The sequence below is a fragment of the Ovis aries genome, chromosome 15 (genome assembly GCF_016772045.2).
Source record: "Ovis aries strain OAR_USU_Benz2616 breed Rambouillet chromosome 15, ARS-UI_Ramb_v3.0, whole genome shotgun sequence".
Taxonomy (NCBI): Eukaryota; Metazoa; Chordata; class Mammalia; order Artiodactyla; family Bovidae; genus Ovis; species Ovis aries.
In genome coordinates this window covers 59,865,477-59,882,190 of record NC_056068.1, presented here as the reverse complement: position 1 = coordinate 59,882,190, position 16,714 = coordinate 59,865,477, and the positions used below count along the sequence as shown (strand labels likewise).

At 41.2% G+C, this 16,714-nt stretch overlaps 1 protein-coding gene across 2 annotated transcripts; it reads right to left on the bottom strand.

Moving 5' to 3' along the window:
- Positions 1 to 2,296: 2,296 nt before the first annotated feature.
- On the bottom strand, positions 2,297 to 15,711 carry ARL14EP (ADP ribosylation factor like GTPase 14 effector protein). Of its 2 annotated transcripts, none has more exons than XM_004016364.6 (4): positions 15,335 to 15,711; positions 5,709 to 6,196; positions 4,334 to 4,461; positions 2,297 to 2,829 (listed from the first exon to the last, which is right to left on the bottom strand). In XM_004016364.6, the coding sequence occupies exons 2-4, from the start codon at positions 6,132 to 6,134 to the stop codon at positions 2,601 to 2,603; spliced, it is 783 nt and encodes a 260-aa protein (XP_004016413.1). In that variant the 5' UTR covers positions 6,135 to 6,196; positions 15,335 to 15,711; the 3' UTR covers positions 2,297 to 2,600. The 2 variants fall into 2 exon arrangements, with proteins under 2 accessions (XP_004016413.1, XP_011951530.1); XM_012096140.5 differs by having other exon boundaries at positions 15,621 to 15,711.
- Between the last annotated feature and the right edge of the window lie 1,003 nt (positions 15,712 to 16,714).

Genomic DNA, 16,714 nt, shown 5'->3' with positions numbered 1-16,714 from the left:
CAGACATGGAGTGTGAAGTCAAGTGGGTCTTAGAAAGCATCACTACAAACAAAGCTAGTGGAGGTGATGGAATTCCAGTTGAGCTGTTTCAAATCTTGAAGGATGATGCTGTGAAAGTGCTGCACTGAATATGCCAGGAAATTTGGAAAACTCAGCAGTGGCCACAGGACTGGAAAAGGTCAGTTTTCATTCCAATCCCAAAGAAAGGCAATGCCAAAGAATGCTCAAACTACCGCACAATTCCACTCATCTCACATGCTAGTAATGCTCAAAATTCTCCAAGCCAGACTTCAGCAATACGTGAACCGTGAACTCCCTGATGTTCAAGCTGGTTTTGAAAAGGGAGAGGAACCAGAGATCAAATTGCCAACATCTGCTGGATCATGGAAAAGCAAGAGTTCCAGAAAAACATCTATTTCTGCTTTATTGACTATGCCAAAGCCTTTCACTGTGGGGATCACAATAAACTGTGGAAAATTCTGAAAGAGATGGGAATTCCAGACCACCTGACCTGTCTCCTCAGGAATCTGTATGCAGGTCAGGAAGCAACAGTTAGAACTGGACATGGAACAACAGACTGGTTCCAAATCAGGAAAGGAGTATGTCAAGGTTGTATATTGTCACCCTGCTTATTTAATTTATATGCAGAGTACATCATGAGAAACGTTGGACTGGAAGAAACAGAAGCTGGAATCAAGATTGCTGGGAGAAATATCAATAACTTCAGATATGCAGATGACACCACCCTTATGGCAGAAAGTGAAGAGGAACTAAAAGCCTCTTGATGAAAGTGAAAAAGTTGGAGAGTGAAAAAGTTGGCTTAAAGCTCAACATTCAGAAAACGAAGATCATGGCATCTGGTCCCATCACTTCATGGGAAACAGATGGGGAAACAGTGGAAACAGTGTCAGACTTTATTTTTGGGGGCTCCCAAATCACTGCAGATGGTGATTGCAGCCATGAAATTAAGACGCTTACTCCTTGGAAGAAAAGCTATGACCAACCTAGATGGCATATTCAAAAGCAGAGACATTACTTTGCCGACTAAGGTCCATCTAGTCAAGGCTATGGTTTTTCCTGTGGTCATGTACAGATGTGAGAGTTGGACTGTGAAGAAGGCTGAGCGCTGAAGAATTGATGCTTTTGAACTGTGGTGTTGGAGAAGACTCTTGAGAGTCCCTTGGACTACAAGGAGATCCAACCAGTCCATTCTAAAGGAGATCAGCCCTGGGATTTCTTTGGAAGGAATGAAGCTGAAGCTGAAACTCCTGTACTTTGGCCACCTCATGCAAAGAGTTGACTCATTGGAAAAGACTTTGATGCTGGGAGGGATTGGGGGCAGGAGAAGGGGACGACAGAGGATGAGATGGCTGGATCGCATCACTGACTCGATGGACTTGAGTCTGAGTGAACTCCAGGAGTTGGTGATGGACACGGAGGCCTGGCGTGCTGCGGTTCATGGGGTCGCAAAGAGTCGGACATGACTGAGCTGAACATGTTTATTTCAAGCTTCAGGTTCTTTTATACTTTGACAAAAGCATTAGGTTTTTAGTTTCCCTCACCCAGATTTACTGTACTTGTGATTACATTGTAACTCATGCTACATTTCTGTTTATCTTTCTAAATTCTGTTTGCCCCTAGCATCTTAAGATCACTATCTCCTAAAAAGGCTTCTAGTTATTCTTAATTATTCCTAAACCCTAAACTCAACAAATTTCTTTTGCCATACACATTTCCCTCATAAACAGGTCTCAGACAACAATCCTTCCCATGGCCTCAAGCTGTGGCCTATGTGTTCATTCTGGGACATTCTTTGTAAAGATCCTTGAACAAATGTCAATGGTTACTTTATAGATTATTTTCTGGGCACAACTGTAGGCTTTGTGCTTTCTCATGCTTCTCTCAAGCACCTTAACATTCTTTCCAGCCAACTAGGAAAGAACAAGTCAGAATCACAAAGCCTAACTCCTTCATCCCGGGGCCATGCCTGCGAGATGAGGAGAGGGGGTTGGGGCTATGCTTTCATTTTGTCAGTAATGCCTCATGCAGCTCCCGACATAAAAGGTCACATGGGTGACAAGGAGACAACACAACTATGTGCTTTGCTGTCGGAACAAACTGAGTAATAGATGTGCAGTGACGAATCATTAGCAGGATTTGAGAAGTAATCTGACTAGTCACTGATCTTGAAGTACATGTGTTACATACTGATTTGAGAGCTTAACAGCTAGCAGGAAGTTCGCACTTCATGGAACTACTCACAGCTAACATACCACAGTAACTGAAATTTGAACTGTTGCTGTTAAGGAACTGGTTTATTTAACTGTATCAGTGCCATGGAAATTTATGGACATGGGAGTTGTAAAGAGGACTGTCTATACATTACTTTTTTACATTGACCCAGAAAGGCTTGAACAGCTGACTGCCGAGTAATAGAACAGTTCATCTAAATTTACATCAAATAATTCTTAAGGTACCCAAAAGGCAGTGTTAGTGCACGCTGAATACATATGTGTCATTTGGCAAAACAAACTTTAATATGTATCTTAGAATTATAGAACTTTAGAAATACAGAAAGGGTCACAATCGGACACCACAAATTATCCAGCATGTTTGTTATGAATTATTTCTCCTCCTTCTATTTCAATTTGCTCATACAGCCACTTTCGATCACAGCGGCATTCGGCACCACATTTGGTAGAACCGCAGGCAGGACAAGCATAGAAACAGCCTAAGCAGTCTTCATCGAGGCAGTCACAGAGGTCCATTCCACTGAAAATCAGGAGACCCTGGCTATCGTAGACCTTACTCTTTGCCGGGATCACTTGTCTGTAATACAAAACACAAGGCAAGTTATATACTTCATGCATATTTTATTTCTGAATATTTAGTTGACAATAAGGTAATTAAAAAAACGTAAGGGAGATAAAATGTTTTGGATTGTAGATGAAACTTTGCCAAACTGATACGTGGTTTACCTGACTCAAAGTTACTCTACAAATAACAGTTAACAAACTGCTTGTGAGAAGGCCCTCTCTTGTAAAGGGTTGAGACATATCCAAAGGAATGCAGGCGAAATGTGCCCAAAAATAATATAGTTGCTAAAACTATTTATCCCTTACTGAAAAGAAAAGACTAGGTAATAGTGGTACATTTTACTAGCAACCAATCTCTTTACTGCTTTGTGAACATAGCTTTATTTTTATCACAGTATACCATCCAGCTGTTTTTTATACTGCAATTAATCTGTTTCTTGTTCTTTGTAAGACTAGCAAATCTGGCCTAAAAGCACCTAATGACTCAATGGAAAACCTTCACAGATGGAATAATGGCCTGTGTAAAAAATAATTCTGAATGATTACACTAACATTTGTCAATTTGTATTTTAGAAATGCTCAATTTAAAAAGTCATATTCCAAACAATTTAGCTTTCTTATTACCAAAATTGTTTCTATTTTGCTGTGCTTTGAAGTTCAGTCATGTCTGTCTCTCTGCAACCCAATGGACTGCAGCCCGCCAGGCTCCTCGGTCAATGGGGATTTTCCAGCCAAGAATACTGGAGTGGGTTGCCATGCCCTCCTCCAGGGGATCTTCCCAACCTAGGTAGGGATTGAACCCAGGACTCCTGCATTGCAGGCAGGTTCTTTATTGTCTGAGCCACTAGGGAAGCATAAGTAATCCTTGCTTGAGGACATTCTATATATAAGGACTCTTTCTCTTAGAAAATGCATGCTAAGTCAGTCAGTCATGTCCAGCTCCTTTATCACCCCATGGGCTATAGTCTGCCAGGCTCTGTCCATGGGATTCTCCACGCAAGAATACTGGAGTAGGCTGCCATGCCCTCCTCCAGATCTCCCCAACTCAGGGATCAAACCCATGTCTCCTGTGGTTCCTGCACTGCAGGCAGATTCTTTACCACTGACCCACTAGGGAAGCTCATTTCTGTTTTAGACATTAAAAAATAAAAAACAACCTTGCATTCTCCTAAAACTTATGTTTTAGTTGCCACCTATGGAGCAGACATACAAACAATGTATTAATGCTTTTCAAATAATTATTTTAGTTACAAGAAGTATAGTATGCTTGAATTATTTTAATTACTGTGCCAAAAAGATTATATAAATTCACTTCATTGAGACTTTCTTAGAAACAAAATTTTTAGAGTAGAAGGGAACACCTTAATTTTCTATGAGACCCTTGGGGGTTCTTACTAATTCCAGATTATCAAATTTAAACTATCTAACCAGAAAATTCAAACCTTGTAGGAGAAAGATAGGAAAACAATACAGATGTGAGGCAAGTTAACATATGACTTAAACAGCACATAGTGTACCTGTCTGAACCAGCTGTTGCATTTTTGGTAAGCCTTCTTTTTTCTCTTTTACCAGTTTCTGGAGCAAATTCAGTCTGCTTTCCTGGGTTTGCAAATTGTAATGACCTCAAAGCTTTAGCAGTTCTTCCCTGAATAAAGGTTAACAAATTATTAACTCAAATCTTAATATCAAACCATACACAGATATTTCACTTAACATTAGTCTAGATTATTTCTTAGCCGGGAAGACAGTCTGGAACTTGCAAAAAAGAAAGAAAAAAGTTTTAGTGCCCAAATGTAACAAAATTTAAACTGGGTCTTGGAGCTATGCCTTTGAGGGTATAACAAAGGAAAAGCACCACATATAATTTAAAATTTTAATTATCTTTTAATTTGGTTTATTAATAGAATAGAAAGGAGAAAATTGAGAAAAATATGCCAGCAGCAAGAATTATAAATTGCTTATAAATAGAAAACTTGAGAAGTCCTCCTTTGACATACCAGTCCTTGTTCTACACCAGACAGCTTTATGAAATCTTAAACTGTTCTCATAACGGTTAAATAATCTAAATGTAGGCATGTGAGTAACGAAGAGAGTTATAAGATATTTAATACTTACAATGTAAAAATGTATGCTTTTTGACAGTAGGGGGTCCTAAAATTAGCCTTGACCATAACAAGTAAGAATTCAGAGCTAGATGCTAAGGAAATTCACAAGCATCTTAAAAACCCAGATAAGAATGGGATAGTGCCAAAGTCAAAAGAAAGGCTGAAATAAGAAACAATTATTTCAAGTCACTTCTGAAGTTCCTTTTAGAGCAGCAGTTTTCAAGTCTTTCATAAAAAGGGAATTCATTCTGCTGTATTTCAAACCCTTGCTGGCAGGCATAACCTACTGAGTTACTTCTGTATCAGAAAAAGAGCGAAGATTGTTAAGCTCTGGCAATGCCAGAATGTCTTAGCACTAGGAGCTGCTGCTTCAAAGTCTAGGGAATATTATTCTTTCCCCAAGCCAACACTCTTTACCATATGATCTGGGTTTACACAAATATTTAGAAAACATCATCTATTTTTACCTCCTCAACTTCATATTCACTGCATTCAAGTCTACCCCTTGATATTCTAGTGCAACTGGTTCCACTGTCAGTTCTGGATACCAAAATGCTAGGCTGCTGCTCAAGCCCCAGAGTTGGCCCTCTGCGTCTTTGGATTCAACCAAGCACAGACTGTAATAGTACTGTACTGACTGAAAGCAGTCCACATATAAGTGGACCTGCAGAGTTCAAACCTGTGCTGTTTAAGGGCCAACTGTAATGAACTGATATAAATGATTTCTTTATAATTAAATAAAACCCTACACTGTAGAAGTAATGGAGAAAAAATTGACTCTACATACATCTGAGTCAGGTTTTCTTTTCTGCCGGTCTTCAGAATCAACATCCACACTTCCATTGATTATCTGTGTACATTTTGGACAAAGCTTCCAACCAGGTACAAGCTGTCTTCCAAATTTTGCACTCAGAAAAGTGGCATCATCTAAATCAATTACATGTAAATTTTTCTTGGCTAGTTTTTTGTGTATGTTAAATGGGTCACAACATGACTTCTGCAAATCCTCAAATCTGTCGATGTAAACTTTTGCATGATGGAAGCAAATTGTATTGTTCCCAGAAAGTGTCATTCCAGTTCTCAGTTGAAGTAGAAGCATGTCATTTGATGACAATTCTTGCAAAGTCTTGAAACCTGTATGACGAGTATAATAGGTTTTATGGCACTCATTTGTGGTCCGAAGCTGGACTCCAACTGAACATGGATCCATCATGCTTGATTCAAGTAAATTTCCTTTCTGATTTTCGCCTAGAGATCACTCTCTAGCAGATCACCCTAGAGAAAACATTAAAGAGAGTCAGATGTGTGCTGCAAAAATTTTATCTGGGAAGCTAAAAAAACATTTAAGAAAATTCAAGGCCTGCATAATAAAAAGAAAGCCCTTAGCAAGCAAGGAATAGAAAGACATTTACCAAAAGCCTACAAAAACATGAGAGAACAATCATGGCAAGTGTGACTACAGTAAACATGTCAATTCTACAGGAATTTATCCATAAATTCAGTATGATTCCAGACAAAATGTCACCAGGTATTCCACAAATCCCCCACCACCCAGAATTTAGGAATCTGGTCTATGGAAGAGTAAAGGTTCAAGAAAGCCAAGATAATCTTGAAGGAAATCAAAATAAGACATTTATTTACTATAAAGCTATTATCGTTAGAACAATGTGTGGGATCTCTCAGGTATCACTGTTGGGGTAGAATTATTTACTATTAGATAAAATAAAGGATGCTCAGTTAAATTTGAATTTTAGATAATGCATAAACAATTTAAATTATATCACAAATATTGCTAAAATGTCATTTGTTGCTTATCTGAAGTTAAAATTTAACTGGGTTTCCTCTTATATTTTATTGGCAGCCTCATTTACAGTGCCTTCGCCCTCCCCATCTTCCAGTAAGTAGAGATCTTTCTTTGGTGCCAGTTCCACATTATCTCCCACCTCTTCCATGCTGCTAAAAGAAAGCTGAACTACCGATGAACAAATTACAAGACCTCCTCAGTTAAAAATTAAAGTGCCCTGTCTGAAAGAAGACAAGACCAGTTGCGGTACAAAATGTATTTTTCACACTGCTTAAAGCTCAATGGAATACTGGAACCATTCACTTGAGTGAAACTGTCATGATATAAGTGTACACACCTGAATCAAAGCAGTTTTACATTCAAACATTGCTTTAAAAAACGAAAAAGATTAGCTCAAGAAGCACAAAATTTCAGGCAGTGATTTCAGTGGCTGCTGCCTGCTTTCTAACACCTGCCCCCTCTGGTTACTCCCCCCCTGTAGTAACTCCCAACGTCCTCCCTTCTCTTCCCCTCCCTTAGGCTAAGGTTCCACCATGAGCTCTCAGAATTCGTTTCCAAGCAACTGTTTCTTTTGCTCACTTAGGCCTGTGCTCTGGCAATGTCAACCACAATTAGTATTTTTTTTCCCCTTCAAGTGGTCGTCTAGTAGCCTCATGTTGCTCTCTTCACGTGCAGCATGGTGCTATGTTTGCCAAGGCTTCCCAGGTGGCACGAGTGGTAAAGAACCTGCCCACCAATACAGCAGACGTAAGAGAAATGGGTCATCCTTGGGTTGGGAAGATCCCCTGGAAGAGTGCATGGCAACCCACTCCAGTATTCTTGCCTGGAGAATCCCGTGGACAGACGAGCCTGTCGGGCTACCACCCATCATAGGGTGGTAAAGAGTCAGACACGACTGAAGCGACTGCACAACACAGCACAATGTCTTCCTTAAATACACTGCTATTTATTGTCCATGAACTAGTACCAGCATCAGCGGGGACTGATCAGAAAAAAGAGATCTTGGTAAGGCCCATGCACTCACTGAATTAGAACTGTATTCAAAAAATAAATCCCCAGGTGATACATAAGCACATTACAGTTTGAGACGCACTACTGTAGATAATTCAATTAACAGAACATTCACTAAGCATCTTCTATATTTACAGAGTACATCAAAAAAGAATAAGAAACACACACAGACATGCACTTGCCTTCTAGGAAGTCTGATACTTAAGGGAAGATTATTTGAGAGGGGGAGAGGGAGCTGTAAATTTCAGAAACTAGATTTGGAGAAAAATACCTGGCTTCAGTGGAAAACTGCACTGTTGAGAGTACAACCTTCAGGTTGTCACATTCTGATTATGAGAGCTCTGAGTTTTTCACTGCCTTTTATACCTGACAACTGTATATAACTAACAGCAATGCAGAACAATTCTTGTCCATATTCTGGTAAATTCTGTTAGAGGTACAATTGACTCCCCTGGCCCACTGTGGAAGAAGACAGTTTTGCCTCTACTTGCTCATTTATTTCAATATTCCTGATCAATAAATGTGTCTGGTTCTATCATTTGAACTGGTTATAACATCTTACCAATCCCCTTGTTAATAAGGAAAATAAAAACCAGGTACTACTGATTTTATACCAGTGTCCCAGTCACAATTTTACTTCCTCCCTCTTTTTTAAATGGAAAATAAGTTAAACATAGGAGAAGTTTAATTTCCTCCAGCCAAGTCACTTGGACCAGCACAATACCTAGTATTTCTCACAGAAGGAAAAAAAAATCAGCGTCTTATGGGATTGGATGAAAACCATATAACAAATTAGCCCTAATTGTGATCATTTGGACCTGATTAATTTAGATTGGTTTTCCACTCTCCCCTCCCTACCCTTCTTTCAGGAAAATTTCACTATGGTACAAGTGAGATCGGTCTGTAAGTACTTTCAAACTACACTTAGTGATGTAGAATTATTAATTCCTGAAAGTCAATGAGTATCCTAAGGCCTTCCTATATAAACGTTTCAGTGAATTTTATTTGTACATTTAATTATTTTCCACTTCAAACAGGAAAATGCCTTTTAACAAGTTAAATTTTACCTGAGACCTGCACTCCTGTTTCTAGAAAAGCCTTGCCTAAAGAAACCCTCCTACTCTCTGTATGGCTTCTGTAAGACTCAAGAACATCCCACTGTTTACCTATGACCAGAACAAAGGACCTCCATATCCCCATTGTCTCATTTATAAATTTATGAGTAATTAGCTGAACTGCTTGCTGAAATAATCAACTGGAACAAAACTGGAAAAATAATAGCTAACCATATTTTCAAGTTTCTCTCCTTCCTCTAGGCCCCTGAACTTTGGTATAACCTCAGCCAGAGCCAGCAAAGGATCCCTCCAGAGAAAAAGCTGGCCTCAGGCTAAAACAATCTGGGATCTACAATCAGACCAAGCAGTTCTGTTCCAAGCACTGTTTACTCCTCCCCTAAGAAGCTGGTAAATCTTTTGGTCAGAGAATTCTCTCCACTGCAATAATCTCTTTTCCCCTCTGGCAATAATGCTTTCAATAAAGTCTCTCCCTACTAACTCCGGATTTTATTATTTGACCCTTCCTTTAAAAAGTTCTGCATTCTCAATTTTCTCTTGCTTTAGAATTGCCAATACTTTCCCTCAGTAACTAAACAGAGTATGTTTTGTGATTCTAAGATTAACTTTCAATATTTTTATAGCACTCCCAGAAGAGTTGAGAGAGAAAGAAGTAAATATAGATTTGTTAGACTTCATTCTTCTCTACCTGAGGTAGTAAACACAAGTACTGGATATTTGCTCCTCATATGATGTGAACACTGACAGCTCAGGGAATGTGCCTTTTTAAAAAACTGAGGCACTGACACAACATTATATTAGTTTCAGATGTACAATCAAACAATACAATATTTGTATATATTGCAAAATGATCAACACATTAAGTTTAGTTAATATCTGTCACCACAGTTACAAATTTCTCTCTTTGATGAGAACTTTTAAAGTCTACTCCCTCAGCAACTTTCAAATATGCAGTACAGAATTATTAATTAGTCATCAAGCTGGATGTCACATCCCCACTACTTATTTACAGCTGCAAGTCTGCACCTTTTGACCCCCTTTGCACCCAGCTTGCCCACCCTGACTCTTTGCAATGCAATTTCCAATCTGTTATTTTAATCTACCAGTTTGGTTTTTAAACATTACAATTTAAATTTATCTTTTCTAGATCCCTTGAAGTTTTAAGCATTTTCTCTTGCTATCCATTACCCAACACTAAGGTAGGTAGGTTAGGTGCACTGAAGAAGTGGCCTCAAACAAGGCCACAATGCTAGCACGTTTTCCTAATACCATGAGCTCTAGGACCTGATCACAGGCCTCCTTACAGGGGTTAAAGCAGCACCACCACAATCATCATTACCACTAACGATAGCAGAGGGACACGGGAAATAATTAGGGAACTCATTTTTTTCTTCCCCAAACTATAGGGGAGATATGACAATATGTTCTAATATGCCAGTTTCCCTAATACAGCCTGCGCTTTGTTACCACTCTTCAAGTTAATAGGAAAAAAAAAAAAAAAAAAATCACATTAAGAGGAACTTTAACCAAACAAAAAATTTAAAAGTTGACCTAAAAATACAGTTAAGAATCTTTCCCTTTCATGAAAAATGTCTTTTTTCAGTATAGGGACAATTTATAAGGCATTTTCCCATTTACCTTTTATTTAATTAAAAAAAAAAATTCCATTCACCCCTCCTATGCAAATCAGCAGGTTCAGGTATGGGTGAGTACACTCTTGAGAGTGCACACACACGTCATGCCTCTTGAACTGTCAACTTTTTGTGCCCAGTATCTTCAAATGCTACCTATAGGACACGTGAATGGGTACCAAGAGAAGGGTAAATGGCTAAGTGAAATAGTCTTAAATCTCAAGATCCAGGCACCATAAAGTGAACTTCAGACAATAACACAGCCCACAGCATCATTTAAAATATTCGGGAGGTTCCAGTCAAAGATGACAGTGTAGAAGACCCTGAACTGATCTCTTCACACGAACATGCTGAATTTGCACCTACACACAGATCAATTCCTGCTGAAGAAATACTGAGGGCTGCAGAACAAGTGATAGAAGGATCATACAGAGGACGGGTAAAAGAGACAGAGACATGGTATCTATGGGAAACCCATCCCCAACAAGGGTCTTCAGTAGGGAGGAATGTCACTGAGGAGCCTGTACACAGACTTGCCCATCCTGGGACAGAGCAAAAAAGCAGCTGTTTAACGGGCACCTACACTATCATGAAGGGAAACCATTTACTAACCCTAAAGTGCTGCCAAATGAGCAGAGAACTTCTGAAACTGTATCTGCAGTCTAAGGCGCCAGAGGGAGATGCAGGTTTGATCCCTGGGTCAGGAAGATCCCCTGGAAGAGGGCATGGCAACCCACTCCAGTGTTTTTGTGTGCAGTATCCTATGGACAGAGCAGCCTGGTGGGCTATAGTCCACAGGGTTGCACAGAGTCCAACACAACTGAAGTGACTTAGCACGCATGCTTGTGAATGTATATATATATATATATGTGCACACATATGTCATTATTACATGTCAATATATATGAACCTATGGTAACCACAAACCTACAACAGATACACAAAAAACAGAAAGAAATCCAAAAGTAACACTGAAAAAACAAATCATCAAACCACCAGGGGAAAGACCAAGAGAAGAACCACAAAAACAACTAGAAACAATCAACAAAACAGCAATAGGTACATGGAAAAGGTCAGTTTTCATTCCAATCCCTAAAAAAGGCAATGCCAAAGAATCTTCAAACTGTCGCACAATTGCACTCATCTCAAATGCTAGCAAAGTAATGCTCAAAATTCTCCAAGTCAGGATTCAACAATACATGAACCGTGAACTTCCAGATGTTCAAGTTGGTTTTAGAAAAGGCAGAGGAACCAGAGATCAAATTGCCAACATCTGCTGGATCATTGAAAAAGCAAGAGAGTTCCAGAAAAACATCTATTTCTGCTTTATTGACTATGCCGAAGCCTTTGACTGTGGGGATCACAATGAACTGTGGAAAATTCTGAAAGAGATGGGAATACCAGACCACCTGACCTGCCTCTTGAGAAATCTGTATGCAGGTCAGGAAGCAACAGTTAGAACTGGACATGCAACAACACACTGGTTCCAAATAGGAAAAGGAGTACGTCAAGGCTCTATATTGTCACCCTGCTTCTTTAACTTCTATGCAGAGTACATCATGAGAAGCGCTGGGCTGGAAGAAGCACAAGCTGGAATCAAGATTGCTGGGAGAAATATCAATAACCTCAGATATGCAGATGACACCACCCTTATGGCAGAAAGTGAAGAAGAAATGAAGAGCCTCTTGATGAAAGTGAAAGAAGAGTGGAAAAGTTGGCTCAACATTCAGAAAACTAAGATCATGGCATCTGGTCCCATCACTTCATGATAAACAGGTGGGAAACTGTGAGATACTTTTATTTTCTTGGGCTCCAAAATCACTGCAGATGGTGATTGCAGCCATGAAATTAAAAGATGCTTCCTCCTTGGAAGCGAAGTCATGACCAACCTAGAAAGCATATTAAAAAGTAGAGACATTGTCAACAAAGGTCCGTCTAGTCAAGGCTATGGCTTTTCCAGTAGTCATGTATGGATGTGAGAGTTGGACTATAAAGCAAGCTTGAGCGCCGAAGAATTGATGCTTTTGAACTGTGGTGTTGGAGAAGATTCTTGAGATTCCCTTGGACTGCAAGGAGATCCAACCAGTCCATCCTAAAGGAGATCAGTTCTGAGTGTTCACTGGAAGAACTGATGCTGAAGCTGCAGCTCCAAAACTTTGGCCACCTGATGTGAAGAACTGACTCATTTGAAAAGACCCTGATGCTGGGAAAGATTGAAGGAGGGAGGAGAAGAGGACGGGGACGACAGAGGATGAGATGGTTGGATGGCATCACCGACTCAATAGACATGAGTATGGTAAACTCTGGGAGTTGTTGATGGACAGGGAGGCCTGCTGTGCTGCAGTTCATGGGGTCACAAACTGAACTGAACACATATCTATCAATAATCACTTTAAATGTAAGGAGATTAAATGCACCACATAGCATGGGTGACTGAATTAAAATAAGTCTCATTTATATACTGCACAATGTTTCTCTGGTGGCTCAGGTGGTAACAATTTTGCGTATAATGTGAGAGACCCAGGTTCAATCCATGGGTTTGTAAGATCCTCTGGAGAAGGAAATGGCAACCCACTCCAGTCTTCTTGTCTGGGAAATCCCATGGACAAAGGAGCCTGGCAGGCTATAGTCCAAGGGGTCGCAAAGAGTTGGAGAGGACTAACACTTTATCTCAAGAACGACTAACACTTTGATATACTGCACAGTGTTCATATTTAAACAACTCAGCAAACCTTTCAGGTCTCCAAACTCCATTTGTGATTTGTCTCTACTCCTAGGGTCCTTAAAGGTCAAAGAGAGCAGAATACCTCGAATTCAACAACCAAGAAGAATGAGTAAAGCTCTCTTTTTACCTGAATTCTGGATGTGGTCAAAACTGTCAAGCAGTACTAACTACTCTTGGAGATGAACAGTACTTTAATTTTTTAACAGTACTTCAATTTTTTAAAAACAGATTAATTAACAGTACTTAATACTATTATAATACTATGGAGAAGGAAATGGCAACCTACTCCAGTATTCTTGCCTGGGAAATGCCATGAACAGAGGAGCCTGGCAGGCTACAGTCCATGGGGTTGCATAAGAGTCAGACAAGACTTAGTGACCGAACCACCACCACAATTAACTTAATACTCAATACAGATGTTGGCTAAGTGATTGTGATCTTGAATTGTAAGCTAATGTGTGGAAAACACTCACCTCTTCCTAGAAAACAAAAGTCTGGACACTTAGCATGGCATTATTTGTTCAAATATCACAGATTGCAGGTCAAACTACACTACCTGAAAATTTGTTACATTTTAAGTCTTTATGTTGGGGCTTCCTTGGTGGCTCAGCTGGTAAAAAATCCTCCTGCAATGCAGGAGACCTGGGTTCCACCCCTGGGTTGGGAAGATCCCCGGAAGAAGGCGGACATGACTGCCTGACTCTCATCTTCACTGTTCTCTTTGCTCAGAAGGCCAGGCAATGTTAATTAATCCTTCAAGACAGTGTCCCCATATTCACCTTACTCAAATTCTATTGTTACAGACACTTTTTCCTCTGTTTGAAACTTTGCCTCTATTACTTCTCAGCTGTTGGAAGACAGGAGCTATATGGTGTTATTTTCTGTATCACTTAAGCCCAAATTAGAAGGAAGTTCAGGGACTTCCCTTTTTATAGCACTCATCACAGGCTTTCTTCTTTCCTGTTAGTTTTTTCCAGTATATACTAAGCTCCATGAGGGCCAGGAATCATCTGGGTCCTGTTACAGCTGTAGCCTCTCTACCACTGGCACATAGTAGATAACATCTTTCAAATGAATCCATATTCCTCAAACTGCCAGAATCTCACAAGAAGAAGGCTGAATCGCCCCCAAATCAGTATAACCAGACGCTCAGGTAGGGATGCAACTATCCCTACCTCAATCCTGTGGTCACAAGCACAGTGAGGGCATTCCTCCCACACACCCTTCCCTAGGGGCTTCTTCTCATTAGAGCAGTTAAAAGTCCTTAACACTTTCTTTGTTGTGTTAGTCACATCCAGATTCTTTTGTGACCCTGTGGACTGTAGCTCAACAGACTCCTCTGTCTATGGGATTTTCCAGGCTGACTACTGGAGTGGGTTGCCGTTTTCTTCTCCAAGGGATCCTTCCAACCTAGAGACCAACTCGCATCTCCTGCATTGGCAGGCGGTTTCTGCCAAGCAACACTTTCTTTAGCCTGATTAGAATCCCAACCTCTTTCCTTCCAAAAACTGAGCCTGGGAATACGTACTCCACAATCACGCAACTTAAAAGTTTCATCTTTTATATTTTTCAATAAATGATTCCCCTCTGGGAAGCTAAAAATTTTAGGAATGACAAAGTATGGGAAGCCTTGCTAAGAACAAGATTGTAAAGGTAAAAGTATAGTTTTAAAAAGTGAAAGTCGCTCAGTCGTGTCTCTTTGCGACCCCATTGAGTATACAGCCCATGGAATTCTCCAAGCCAGAATACTGGAGTGGGTAGCCTTTCCCTTCTCCAGGGGATCTTCCCAACCCAGGGATCCAACCGGGGTCTCCTGCATTGCATGCGTAACTATCCTAATTTTCACCAGCTGTTTGAGAACGTTGTAAGCCACCAGATACAGCATATGAGCTCCTATTATGTTCATGCTGCTGCTGCTGCTAAGTCGCCTCAGTCGTGTCCGACTCTGTGAGACCCCATAGACGGGAGCCCACCAGGCTTCCCCGTCCCTGGGATTCTCCAGGCAAGAACACTACCGGGATGGAGAAAAGAAGACTATTCGACTTCCAGCCTCAACCAAACAGCTAGAACTAGGAAGGTTCTGATTTAAAAAATAAAACCCAAAGAGCAGACACATAAGCAGTGGATGGGGTTCTAAGCCACAAAAGCTCTCCTCTAAATAAGACAAACCTTAAGTCAAAGTTAGGAGGGCTCCAGGTCTCCCCAAGAGAGGCGACAACCCGCGGAGTCGACAGGAACCGTGCATGACTTCGACATAAGGGGCCGCAGATCGACCGGAGGAAGAGGGGGTCGCTGCAGGGCCGCAGGCCGCGGAAGGCCCCAAAAACGCAGCTGAAAATTCCCCTCACGTGTCCAACGTGCTACGCCTCCTCTGCTCTGGGACCCTCCCTCAGCCGGCCCGGCCCCCCTCCCACCCAGGAACGAGTCTCCAAGCCCCAGACCCTCCCCTCTATACCTCGAGCGCTCCACGAACCCAGCGCGCACCACACCCGCCGCCTCTGAGAGTGGCCTGGGTACGCGCTTTTCAACACTTCCTGTAGTTTACCACCGAGAGAACGGCGCGGGAGGCTAGAGAGGCTCAGCGCTACCATAAAGAGAAGCCCGAAAGAATCCTAGAGGGGAACCGAGCTTGGCGGCCTCCGGGGCGGAAAGGGCGGGGCAGTATGAATTGGCGAATGATTCAAGGTGAGGCAATAGTTGCTTCAGAAGCTGACGGATTTTTTTTTTTTTTTTCTTTGACATTAGGGAATTGGGCGGTGCCTCGGGTCACCTTTACCAAGATGCAAGTTCCGCTAACTTGAGTTGTGTTCGCGAGTTTCTACGTCTGTGCGTGATGCAGAATCTTTGCACCTCAAGCCTCATAATCCCTGAAGGAGAAGTGAATGAATTCAAAACACCTTAAGAAGGCGCTCTGTCTGAGGTCTCCCATTTTATGATTTACTTCATTCAAGCGAAATATATTCCAAAATGCATCCCCTTTGTTATAAACTATAAGAATGTGTATGCTCACTGGCTCAGTCGTGTCCGACTCCTTGTGACCCCGTGAGCTGTAGCCTGCTGGCGCCTCTGTCCATGGGACTCTTCAGGCGAAAATACTGGAGTGGGTTCCCATTTCTCCTCCAGGGGCTCTTCCTGAACGAAGGATCGAACCCTTATCCCTTCTCTCTTTACCACTAGCCCCACCTGGTAATCCCATTATGAACTAGGAGAATAGCTGTTTATTACTTCGAGTGAAATAGGAGGCCTCCCAGGTGGCGCTAATGGTAAAGAACCCGCCTACTAATGCAGGAGACATAAAAGATGCGGGTTCGATACCTGAGTTAGGAAGATCGCCTGGAAAAGGCATGGCAACCCGCTCGAGTGTTCTTGCCTGGAGAATCCCATGGACAGAGGAGCCTGGAGGGCTGTTGGACACGACTGAAGAGGTGAAGCATGCACGCACAAAATGTGGGAACCAGGAAGACACTTGCAACTTTTCTGAGAAGAACAAAAAGCGTTGTCTTTCTTTTATCCTTATTGTCTGTACCAATTAAGAGCTAATTGTTAAAG

Coding starts and splice junctions, on each gene's coding strand:
- ARL14EP (XM_004016364.6), bottom strand. CDS start 6,134: ATGATGGATCCATGTTCAGTTGGAGTCCAGCTTCGGACCACAAATGAG. Junction 4,462..5,708: donor AAAGAAAACCTGACTCAGAT/GTATGTAGAGTC, acceptor ACCTTTATTCAG/GGAAGAACTGCTAAAGCTTT. Junction 2,830..4,333: donor GCAACAGCTGGTTCAGACAG/GTACACTATGTG, acceptor TTTGTATTACAG/ACAAGTGATCCCGGCAAAGA.